The following is a 12042-nucleotide window of genomic DNA, read 5'->3' as shown; positions in this document are numbered from 1 at the left end:
AGCTAGTGATTAGAAAAAAGATTGTTGAAAAAGAGCAAACATGAGGTAACAAACTGGGATGATGTCAATGAAAACGAACTTGAGGGTTCCGGAGAGAGGCTCCGGCTGCTGCTGACAGGAGCCAATGACAGGGAGGACCTAGGGTGTTTTGTGAGAAGGCAGAGAGAACACTGTGGTCAGGAAGAATTCCTCACTCCCCGCCCTGCTCCGACCTCTGGGACTCCTAACACTTAAGTCACACTGTTTCCAGTGACCCGAGGAATGTGTGTCCCCAGAACACTCTCAGCTGAAAGGCACTTCTGGGTGCACTCGCATTCACCAGTGTTACCTTCTAGCACAGGGAAAACTGAAGGTTAAGATGTATATTTTATTTTATTTTATTTTTTTAAAGATTTATTTATTTATGCATACAAGAGCTGGGGTGCAGGTCAGAGATGTGGGGGTGAGAGGATTCACCAGAGACAGAGCAGGGAACAGAACAGGCAGATTGACAAAATGCACTGCTGAGGGGCACAGTGGGTGAGACAGGAAAGGTCTGCTGCGCCATGTGGGTCACTTCCCTGGCCGGGGATTGAACTTTGTGCTGCAGTGGCTGCAGATAACTTCATAGTGCTGCGTCTTAACCCCTTGCACCACCAGGGAGGCCCCGAGAAGTATATTTTAGAAAGCAACAAAAGTAAAGTTTCCTAAGCAAAACCCAACTGACCATGCAATGTAGCCAGCAACACCCCACTGTCCTCTAAATCATCACTGTTACAAACAACATGCAGTTTCAGAGAGAAAGAGCCTCTCTCTCTTTCATGTACACTCAGATATAAATATCTATATATTTATTTTATAAAAGTGGTGTAATTCTAAACATTAAAGTCTGAATCCTGCTTCCCCTGCCCCCACCATCTGCCAGGGATATCATTCTAAGATAACACGCATTTCTCAACAGCGGGAAGCAACAGGCAGACAACCAAAATACACTGCTGAAGGGAGCAGCGGGTGAGACAGGAGAGGTCTGCCGTGCCATTTGGGTCCTGTAAAAGTTACGTGACACTCCATGTTTAAGCCCGATACTCCATCACAGATGCTTGCTTGGTTCTCACTCACCACAAAACCTTAGCTTGAAATAATCAGCCTCAGGGTAAAGTTCTTTTTTTTTAAAGATTTATTTATTTTTATACAAGAGCTGGGGTACAGTTCAGAGGCATGGGAGGATGAGAGGATTCACCAGAGACATAGCGGGGAGCAACAGGCAGACAACCAAAATACACTGCTGAGGGGAGCAGCGGGTGAGACAGGAGAGGTCTGCCGTGCCATTTGGGTATCTCCCTGGCTGGCCAAGAATCGAACTAGTGCTGTAAAGGTGGCAGACAGCTTCACAGTGCTGTGCTCAACCCGCTGTGCCACTGGGGAGACCCCTCAGGGTAAGGTTCTTAATGCAGTTTTTGAACTCCCATGACTCATACGCTATGATACATGTATTTTAATTATGCCTTGGGAATTATTTTTAATGATGCAATAAGCCTTCATTAATAGAATTCAATTCTCAAAGCATCAGGAAGCACAGTGGATGGAGAATGGTAGTTGGGGAAATGCATTTTATAATATTAGCAGAGTCCTGCATTTAGTTTGATTGGGGTCTGCCATCTGGGTGGAACTAGGAGTCAAAGTGGGCACTTCTGCTGGAGAGCTACCCACCAATATCAGTCACCTGACAGACTGCCAGCAGCTCTTGAGAGGAGAACAGGACCTCTCGCCAGAGGTCAGAAGGTGAGTGATGATATTGCACCTCAAGGACACAGCCTCTCTGTGCTTTGGCCCAGCCCAACTGTCAGGCTGGGACAGACACCGCAAGAACAGAAGCTAGATGACAAATACAATCAGATTCTTCTGGGCTAAAACATTGCCTGGAATGTTCAGGGTGGAACTTCCAGCCCCATGAGAATGTTACCCTTGGAACAGGGAATACTGGAGACAGCTGGCGAGTTCCCCGCCTCCCAGAGGAAAACAAACCCAACGAAGCCATCTGACTCCATCTTATGTGGTATTAGAATTTTTTATGTCCGCTATCAAAGGAGGGAATGGAATTATTAGCAGCACTCCTCCAAAAGACAACATGGCGAACACCCCACTTGTTTACCAAAAGCTAAACTGGTATTTACGTAATTATTGGTAATCGCCCGCTCCCCATAAAAATGCAAGTTCCAAAAACATGGGGACTGTGTCTTACTTAATGTCCTTGTGCTTCCTCCCATTGGGGAAGGCAGAGGCATTTAAGAAAAAAGGAAAGAATTGATTTTAATCAAAATTGCACTAAGTGCTAGTGCAATTTTGAGGAGTGGGTTTGAGGAGATCGAGGGAGTTTCTGCAAAGAAGAAAGGATTGAGTTAAATTCTGAGAGACACATAGAAGAGGAGTGGGTAAAGGTGCTTTCCTGGCAGAGGGAGGAGCCAAGGCCCCCAGATGGCTGAGCACAGAACAGGGGACAAGGGAGGAGGGCCCAGCAGCTGGGGCTGCAGAGTGAGGTTGGCAAAGGACAAGGGATGGGGGCATAGGGCTGGGACACAGACAGAATGTGTTAGGGAAAATCCTGAGGGCCAAGGAGCTTGTTTTTGCTCCTCAGTGCAATGAATATCCTTTGGCGGGTTTTAAGTAAAGAAGTTGCATTTTCAAAGGATGGTTATGAGCTCTTACGAGTGGTGAGTGGATGGGAGGAATTTAAAATAGATTTGAAGAGAACAATTAGGAAGTTGTTACCATGACTTATGCAAGAGTTATTAGCTTGAACTGGGGGAATCAGATGGCGAGAAATCGCCTAGGATGTGTTTCGGAAGAGGAATAGGACTTGTCATTGTTTACATGTAGGGGAAACGGAGAGACGGCACTGAGAGGGAACGCCTCGTGGCCAGAGGACACAGCGGCCAGAGCAGTTGCTCCCCGAGAAGGGGTCCAAGTTTAGAAGGAAAGATCATGGTTTACAGAGGTTATTCAAGAAACTGAAATTAATATCCACTAACCCTGAGTGCTGGCCAAGGGGGTAGGTGCTATGCTTATAAGGCCCATGGGCTTTAATGTAACCACAGTCCTATCAAACAGGCACTATTGTTCCCGATTGAGAGATGAGAACACGGAGACTCAGAAAAGCTTAGTAATTTAGGGCCAATCACAGAACTAAACATCAACAGAGCTGGGATTTGAAGCCAAATCTCTTCCGTTCTAAAGCAGCTAGTCTCAGTGACCAACCCATAATGTATCAGAGAACCCAGGTCTGCTCGGAAGACAGCATGGCCTCAAATGAACTGGATCATTCAGGTGAACTGTGAAGCCAAGTCTTCCAGGAAACCTCAGTCCTGCTCTCGGGGCTGCGGGAGTGTGTGCCTCACATCAGGAACGCGAGTTTACTCTTCCACTTCCTGCCTTGCTCGTTTTCATCCCTCTTTTTTGCCCAAATGCCAAGGTTACTGCCAGCTTCCCTGACCCACTTGCTCTGCCTTCTCCAAGTCCCTGTAATATTTTCATCATTGTTGCATTTTGTACTATTAATATTTTTTTACACTGATGTCTTACTTGGTTCCCCTATATTCCTGTTATAAGGGAAACCATCCAATATTTTTCTTTTTCCTTCTGGCTTATTTCACTGAGCATAATTCCTTCTAGCTCCATCCACGTTGCTGTGAATGTCATGAGTTTAACAGACAATTATAAAGCAGAGACATCCTGCAGGGGAGGAGGAGGGAGAGGGATCAGAGGGAAGGAGGGAGGAGCACAGGGGACTGAGGTGATGATGCACAGGTACATTGATGAAGGAAATTCTGTGGGGATGGGGGAAGCAAATATTGTTTTAAAATGAACAATGATGTAAAAAATAAAAAAAATAATTATTAAAAACAATAATAAAGTATCAATAACAGCAAAAAAAAATGTTTTCACATTTCCACTCACTCTGGCCATGATCACATGCAGGCTACCCATTTCCATATAATTTCTACTTCTTTATATTCTATTATCTCTAATAAGAGCTTTTATATACCACATTTACTTACTGTCTTAAAAAGTCTAACAGGTGGGCCTCCCTGGTGGTGCAAGGGGTTAAAACTCAGCACTGTGAAGCTATCACAGCCACTGCAGCACGAGTTCAATCCCCGGCCAGGGAGGTGACCCAAATGGTGCAGCAGACCTCACCTTATATGCCCACTGCTCCCCTCAGCAGTGTATTTCCATCAGTCTTCCTGTTCTGTTCCCCACTCTGTCTCTGGTGAATCCTCTCACCACCCCCCCCCCAAATCTCTGGCCAATATGCCAGTTCTTGTATGCATAAATAAATAAATCTTCAAAAAAAAAAAGTCTATCAGGTACTAAGGTCAGATGTTGCAAACAGACTAATAAATGCCAGTTTCAAACTATGTCATACTATGTCACAGCGTGGGTCTGGCTGCTGACCAGCAGTTCAGTCTTTGCAATGCCATCACTCTAGCTATAGACTGGAGTCTCATTACATGCGCATTTAACTTCAGCACATTTAGCTGGAGGTTCTCTCAGAACAAGAGGGTGAGCACAGCTTACACAGAGCAGGCCTCTCACCTGCCAGTCCAATCTGTGAGCACCTGGCCCACCCAAGGAGCTGAATCTGCTGTTCCTCCAGAGGTTTTGGCCCCTAAGGACCTTCCCCATTGTGAGTTATTCCCTGGGTAGACTCTGATTTTAGTGTTGAAAGGTACATATTTTAGATAAGCCGCCTCTCATTTTAGTCAGCTACTTTTCCTATTTCTCCACTAGATACAGCCTCCGTATGTTGGGTGACTTGAGAGACAGTGAGAGATCATCCCTGGTAATTGTGACAATGTGCAATGTGCACCCTACCATCCTTTGGGAGCTAACCGCGTAGATGTGACTGCACTGGTGCCTGCATGTTTGTGTCATCATCCAGCTTTTTTTTTTAATTTTACTTATTTTTGTGTAGAAGAACTGGGGTGTAGGCTAGAGGTACAGACGGGTGAGAGGATTCACCAGAGACAGAGCAGAGAGCAGAACAGGCAGGTATACTGAAATATACTGCTAAGGGGAGTAACGGACGAGACAGGAGAGTCTGCTACGCCAGGTGGACAGCTCCCTGGCTGGGGATCAAACTCAGGCCCTAGTGGTGATAACACTGAGATTTAACCCTTAGGCCACCAGGGAGGCCCCATCATCCAGCTTTTAAGCAGCACTCTGCCTTTGTTGCTGACTTCAAGTGAGCAGGAATTGGAAGGGGTGTGGCTATAACTGATAAGCATGTGTATCCAACAAATGAGGCGAAGACGGAAACTATTAGAGCCCCCTGAAGTCAAGTGAGAACAAAACGATGTAACTGGAATAAAATACAGACCCAGCCCAAAATGCAATCATTGGAGATTTTAGAGTCATTTTTACCTTTCTGGAAAAGAGGCCTCCCTCACCATCACCTGTCCAACCCACATCCACAAATAAGATGATCACAATGACACACTGTCAGGAGAAATCATATTCAAACACAGACACTCTCACTCTGAACCACACCTGCTGCCACTGGGCAGATGTATTGATTCTCAGAATTTTGTTCATGTCATCGGTATAAAATGCAGATATCTACTGTCAACTTGACACTGGCAGCTTTCACCTTCTGGATTGTAGGTTCCTTGCAGTTAGGCTCCAGGCCTTAGAAAGTGCCTGAGTAAAAAGAGGCCTCTGTCAAGACTGGAGAGTGAATAATGAATCATAACCAGGTTTGCTTCTAGGGACCCATTTCTTCTAAAGCTTTAGTGAGAAAGGAAGACACTGCCTAAAAGCCACCAGATGCTCATCCCCAGCATGGAGCTCTGCTGTGCACACTGCCCTGTCCTTACCTATCCAGAGAAATGCAGCACAGGTGAAAAATCGACGCCGTGGTGAGCAGCACATCTAGTGATGTCCTGACCAGGCAAAACATCTCCCCGTAAATCCAGATGTCTTGAACCAGCTCGATAGCGCCAAAGGGCATCACCAGCACGGAGACCAGCAGATCCGCAAAGGCAAGAGATACAATGAAATAATTGGTTTTTATCTTCCTGTGAATGAAACAGTGTAAGGAGGATTCAAGGGGGAAGGATGAGGGAAGAAAGGTGAGGAAAAAGGAGCAAGAGAGAAAAGAGGGGGAGAGGGAGGCAGAAAAGGAAGGGAAAAAGGAGGGAAGAAATAAGAAGTCAAATAACATTGTGTGCTCAGCTTCCCCTTCCCTCACTTTGCTGGAAAGATCCTCCCCTAGCTCTCTCTGTTTTATTCTCCTCTGGTCACTCTGCATCCTCGGGTCTTGGTTCTGTCATTCTCAGGGACCCTCCCAAGATGCCTGTCTCACAAGTGGTGGTCAAATTCCTTCACTTTCCACTCTTCCACTGACTAGAGTGTGTCTCACATGTGTCACCTCTCAGAGTCATGTGTCCATGCACCACCACTAGATGAGCGCACATCTCCTTGCGGAGAAGGAAGTAGATGAGGTAGGCTTGCCCCTTGTATCCCCTTCTATGTCTCGATGACTCACTTCAGACTGTATGCTGGAATCACCTAGTGGATTTTTATAAATATCGATGCCCACATCTCACCCCAGATCAATTAATTGAGGGGCTTTGGGTAATTTACCCACCCGCCCAGGGTGGGTATGTAAAATACATACACCCAGCTCAATTTAAATTTCACACTAATAACGAATAACTGTTTAGCATACGTATATCTCAAATGTTGCTGGGGATGTAGTTATCCTACACCTTTGTCATTTCAGTAAGGTTTTCAGTGGATCTAAATTGCAACCAGGACTGAGACTGAGGAGGCAGAAAAAGCAAAAGACCCATGTTTAAATCCTCAGTCATTCACTAGTCAGCCACCTCTTCCCAGAACCACTGAGAAAGTGGGACGGTTAGGTGAGATGTGCTCTCAACAAGTGTGTTATATAAAGTGATCATAATTATTAAAAAATAACAGCAAAGCTGAACATGGGGGAAAAGGCACCACAGAAACATACTTAAGCACTGACACTGGTGTTGTTCCCATGTATCTTCTTTCATAATTACATAATTACTAATTATCCTTTCGCAAACACATTTGTAATGGAAACTGTAAGTTGATACCCCAACATTCCCAAGAGAGCCCAGGGGTGCACCCAGATCTCCTGACCAGCCCTCCCCCAGTCTCACCTAAGCTGCCTGTCCCTGCACACAGCCACCATCACCAGCAGGTTCCCCAAGATGGCCATCAGGATAACCGCCGAGAGGAACGTGAGCAGCACAACCTTCTCCACTGACCCAAAACCCTCCTTGGAACTGGAAGACACACACACAAAACAAACAAACAGAAAACAACAAAGAATTGAAGGACATTCTGAGACACAGGAAATAAAATTAATCTTTCTTCATTCAACTTCAAGATGGTAACCCTCACCATTAGCAGCTGCAAGATACATTTATTGTGCACCTAATATGTGCTAATGCTGCCCCCTTTCATGTGACTCCAGCAACCTTCAACAAAATAAGAGACAGTTCAGAGAGGTGCAGTAACTACCCTAAGGTTGCACAGCTATTCTCCATCAGAGACCGTGTGGCTTTCCATCAGAGTGCTTACCTCAGCTTGTGCTCAGAAATGTATTTGGTTGATGTCTGTTCTGTGCACCTACCCACCTACATTATAAATTTCATGCAGCAAGGACCTCATCAGTTTTATCTGATGACAGATTCCATTTCTCCATACCATTCACATTTAGGGATGAAGGAAAGGTGGCGGTGGATGCATGAATGACAGTAACTTTTACTGGGACTGTCAGACTATATACAAGGTTCACTAGTGTTCCAGACTTGCAGAAGTTGCTGTGTGCATGTGGGCTCTCCAAGAACAGGTCCTTGCTTGAAAGTTGTTCTTCAAGAGTTAACCTGGACAGATTGATCTCAGACTCCATGAAGTCCATTGGAAAAATAGTAGTCCACCAATAAGCTGAGGGCTCCTTTCACTGCCCTGGACTTCATACCTTTTGTTGCCCAATAGGACAGGTCAGACTGGTGTTCTTACTAATTTCCCCAAAGGATTTGATTCTGTAGACCCTGCCTCCTGTAATCACAAAATTTTATTTTGCTAGCTTGGAAGTGAGTGTACCTCATTAAAAATAAAGGATACGGCCTGCAGCTATAGTAAAAATTTTCTTTTTAATTACCGTAATAAAAAGTTCTTTTTAAATGAAGTTTCAAAGCATCATAAAACTCTCAATCCATGACATACATTTTTCTATGGGGAAACTTAGTTCCCAGAGAGGGGAATGGAGTTGTCAGAGCAGGTTAGGGACTGTTTTGGGAGAGGCTGCTGACCCACACCTCTGGGAGCACTGTGTCCCGAGACCAAAAAATACCTGCATTTCCTGAGCTCCTCTGACCGAAAACCAAATGGCAACCACTCACCAAGGCCTGGCTCTGGCCTTTTCCCAAACTTTTTCCATTACACCTGACATGGAGATAAGGTGTGCACCTGGAATAAGGAACCAGCTCTATAGTGATTGGAGAATCAGAAAGCCCCACCCCTCTGCCAATGAGTGTTATGATAGATTGAAATTTTTAAAAAAGATTTATTTATTTATGCATACAAGAACAGGGACACAGGCCAGAGGTGTGGGGGGTGAGAGTATTCACCAGAGACAGAATGGGGAACAGAATAGGCAGATTGACTGAAGCACACTGCTGAGGGGAGCAGCGGGAGAGTCAGGAGAGGTCTGCTGTGCCATGTGGTTTACTCCCTGGCTGGGGATCAAATTCATGCTGCAGCAGCTGCGGATAGCTTCATAGTGCTGTGTTTAACCCCTTGCGCCACCAGAGAGGCCCTAGATTGAAATTTTTTTAGCTAGAGTTTAGGTGGAAAGAAATATGAGGTATGTTTATATAAATTAGCCCCCCACAGCTGAATTCTATCAACAGTACAAATATCAGAGGAGAAATATTTCATTCAATAAAGACCAAGTCTTCAATTTGGTGATGTGGCTACCCAAAATTAATTTAACCTTAGTCCATGTGAATTGCTTTGCAAAGCATCTAACAAAGGAGGTGACAGAGGTTTTTTATTTCCCTTGTCCTTTCCAAAGACTTTGACTCAGAAGCCCTCTGAGACTTGATCCCCCCAACATCTTTCCATAATGTCAACCCCCATTTAATATTCTCCGACCAGCAGATAATTTTGACTTTCTTGATAGCATTAATTCTTATTGAAGTTATTTATTAATTTATTCTTAACTGGACCTTAGTCCCACAGATTGTGCTTATCATTTCCCCACAGTTCCCAGCACCTGGCCTGGGTCTAGTTTATAGTCTGTATGGTATGTAGGTGTGTATAGTACACAATAAGTGCTCAGTTATTTGCTGATTGGGTAAAAGGGAGACATTTTGTATTCATTATGTTGAGGTTTATTTTTCAATGTTTTTGAAAACTTGTTGATGGTTGGAGAAGATTTTACCTACAGAAAAGTAGACTCAGGGCCTCCCCTGGTGGCACAGGTGGTTGAGCGCTGCACTGTGAAGCTGTCTGCAGCCTCTGCAGCGCAGCTTCAATCCCCGCCAGCTGGAGAGAATCCCACACAGTGCAGCAGACCTCTCCTGTCTCACCCGCTGCTCCCCTCAGCAGTGTATTTCTTCAGTCTGCCTGTTCTGCTCCCTGCTCTGTCTCTGGTGAATCCTCTCAGCCTCTCGCACATCTGGCCTGTACCCTGGTTCTTGCATAAATAAATAAATCTTAAAAAAAAAAAAAGGAAAGAAAAGTAGACTCAGGCATAAGACACAAAGGCTATTTAGAATAATCTAAACCAGTGAAAATGTGAAATGGTGCAGCATCTGTGGAAAACAGTTTCTCAAAGAAAACTTGTTCAAAAGTTTCACAAATGGCTAAGTATAGAATTACCATGATTCAGCAGTTCCAAAGAATGGAAACCTGTACACCCATGTTCACAGCAGCATTATTCACAATAGCCAAGAGATGGTAACAATTCAAGTGCCCATCAACAGATATGTGGAAAAACAGAATGTTCTAGAAACACACTATGGGACATCATCCAGCCATAAAATGAATAAAGTTCTGATACTTTGCTACAACCTGGATGAACCTTGAAATCATTATGCTATGTGATAAGTAGGCATAAAAAGAAATATATTATGTGTCTCCACTCTCATAGACATATAAAGTAGAATAGTGGTTAGCAAGGGCAGACATATAAAGTAGAATAGTGGTTAGCAAGGGCTTGGGGGGAGGGGAATAAGAATTTACTTAATCACAAAAAGTTTTTGCAGCTATGAAAAACTATAGAAATGGGTAGTGGTGATGGTCGCATACTTGTGAATCTCCTTACTGTCACTGAATTGTACACACAAAATGGTTATTTCATGTATTTGTGGTATAGGCTAGTGTATAGGGATGAAGACAGGAGGGGACTGAGTGATTGTGGGTCCCTTTCTTATGGATGACTGATCTCAACAAATCTTCATGGATTCCCCATCAACTGCCCCTTGCCATTGGAACCACCTCCCTCTGTCATCTTTCCTCTGGTAGGAGAAGAAAACAGCTTCCCAGTGTCTGTGGTGAACAACTCGCGCTCCAGAGAATGTAAATTTCACAGCTAGTGGGAACGTAAGTCAGAGAACCCCAAGCTCAATGGTACAGCTCATGTGTGGTATGACAATTAGCAGCTCATTTGTGGTATGCCAAGTAGAAATAGCTTGACATTAAACTGTGAGTGACAAGCAAAATTTAACCATGGAGAAACCTTTTTAATTAGGCAGAACTGTCCATTGAACTAAATGTTAGTCCAGTATAGATAATTAAAATGAATTAGGGACCACTTCTGTAAAATGCACATTAGCTCCTCAGGTTATCTTTGACACCCTCTGAGAGAATAGTCAAGCACTCTCAGACTGTTTTCTCACCAACGAGCTATATAGCCCCTAGCCTGGTTCTTTGACAGTTATGAAAACTTTGCTTTACCTTTTTTATTTTTGCTTTATTAATGATCTCTTGATCCATTAATAAAGGAACTTCACAAAGTTGCAAAATTTGTTTACTATTTTCTCTGCTCTTAATAAAAGAAAACCTTCAACAGTAATTCTGGGTAAATTTTCACAACTATTGGTGCACATGAAAGTGGATTAAAAATGATGAAGTGTTATAAAAATAAGGAACCATTGTTATTAATATCAGAAACCCACATAAGGGCAATAGTTAGGGAAGTTTTAGGTGATGCTTTGTTATATCATTCAGAACAATTAGTTTCAAAGACACACACACGTGCACACACACACACACACACACACACACACACCCTTCACTTTAGCAGTTATCAAGAATCCTTTCCTCTATTTTTATTTTCCACTGACCTAGTTAATAACAGCTATATAACTTCAAAATAGTCACTTCTCTCTCTGAGGCTCAGTTTCTTCATGGATCAATTGAGGAAGTTAGATTAGATTTCTCAGTTAGCAAATATATATTGTCTGCCAACCATATGACAAGTCCCGGGATATAAGAGTAGAGGAGGAGCATAAAGCCCCCACCTTCATGGAGCTTGCACTACTGATGGAGAGTGATGATAAGCAGGTGCACACCAAAGAAATAGCATTACTGACCAGTGTTTCAAAATCACACTCTCCAACCGTAATGTTCATATGACTATTCTATAGTTATGGTTAAAGTGTGGATTTCAATCCCAATTCTGGATCTGAGGTGTGGTCTGCAGGTCCGCATTTCTCATAAGACCACAAGCTCAATGATGAGTGCCAGCAATTTTCAAACTGCCTATCTATTCCTTAACCCCGATCAAGTACATCAACTGGGTGATGTGGTGGAGAATCACTGAATAAGAGGAGAATGTTAGGTAATCAGAGAACACTGGAGGTGACACTTAGCTGAATTTTGATCTGTATGGATGATCCTTGAGTTAGAGGATCCAGAAGAAAAGCAAGTGCAAAGGTCCTGAGACAGAGAAGACTTTGTATTCACTATTGGGGGGTAATGAGCAAAGAATAAAGAATCTGAGATGAAGTAGCTCTC

General features: G+C 43.8%; 1 protein-coding gene across 1 annotated transcript in view; it reads right to left on the bottom strand.

Moving 5' to 3' along the window:
• HTR4 (5-hydroxytryptamine receptor 4) overlaps nt 1-7927 on the bottom strand; it is a 50054-nt gene extending 42127 nt beyond the window's left edge. The window contains exons 1-3 of the mRNA XM_054693971.1: nt 7723-7927; nt 7173-7356; nt 5853-6053 (exon numbers count right to left, since the gene is read on the bottom strand). Coding sequence (XP_054549946.1) covers nt 5853-6053; nt 7173-7356; nt 7723-7927 — 590 coding nt within the window. The remainder of the gene's footprint in view (nt 1-5852; nt 6054-7172; nt 7357-7722) is intronic.
• Nucleotides 7928-12042: the final 4115 nt, after the last annotated feature.

The sequence above is a fragment of the Talpa occidentalis genome, unplaced genomic scaffold (assembly GCF_014898055.3).
Source record: "Talpa occidentalis isolate TD23 unplaced genomic scaffold, MPIMG_talOcc4v2.1 talOcc4.13, whole genome shotgun sequence".
NCBI lineage: Eukaryota > Metazoa > Chordata > Mammalia > Eulipotyphla > Talpidae > Talpa > Talpa occidentalis.
The sequence above is the reverse complement of the archived record's forward strand: the minus strand, read 5'-3'. Positions and strand labels throughout refer to the sequence as shown.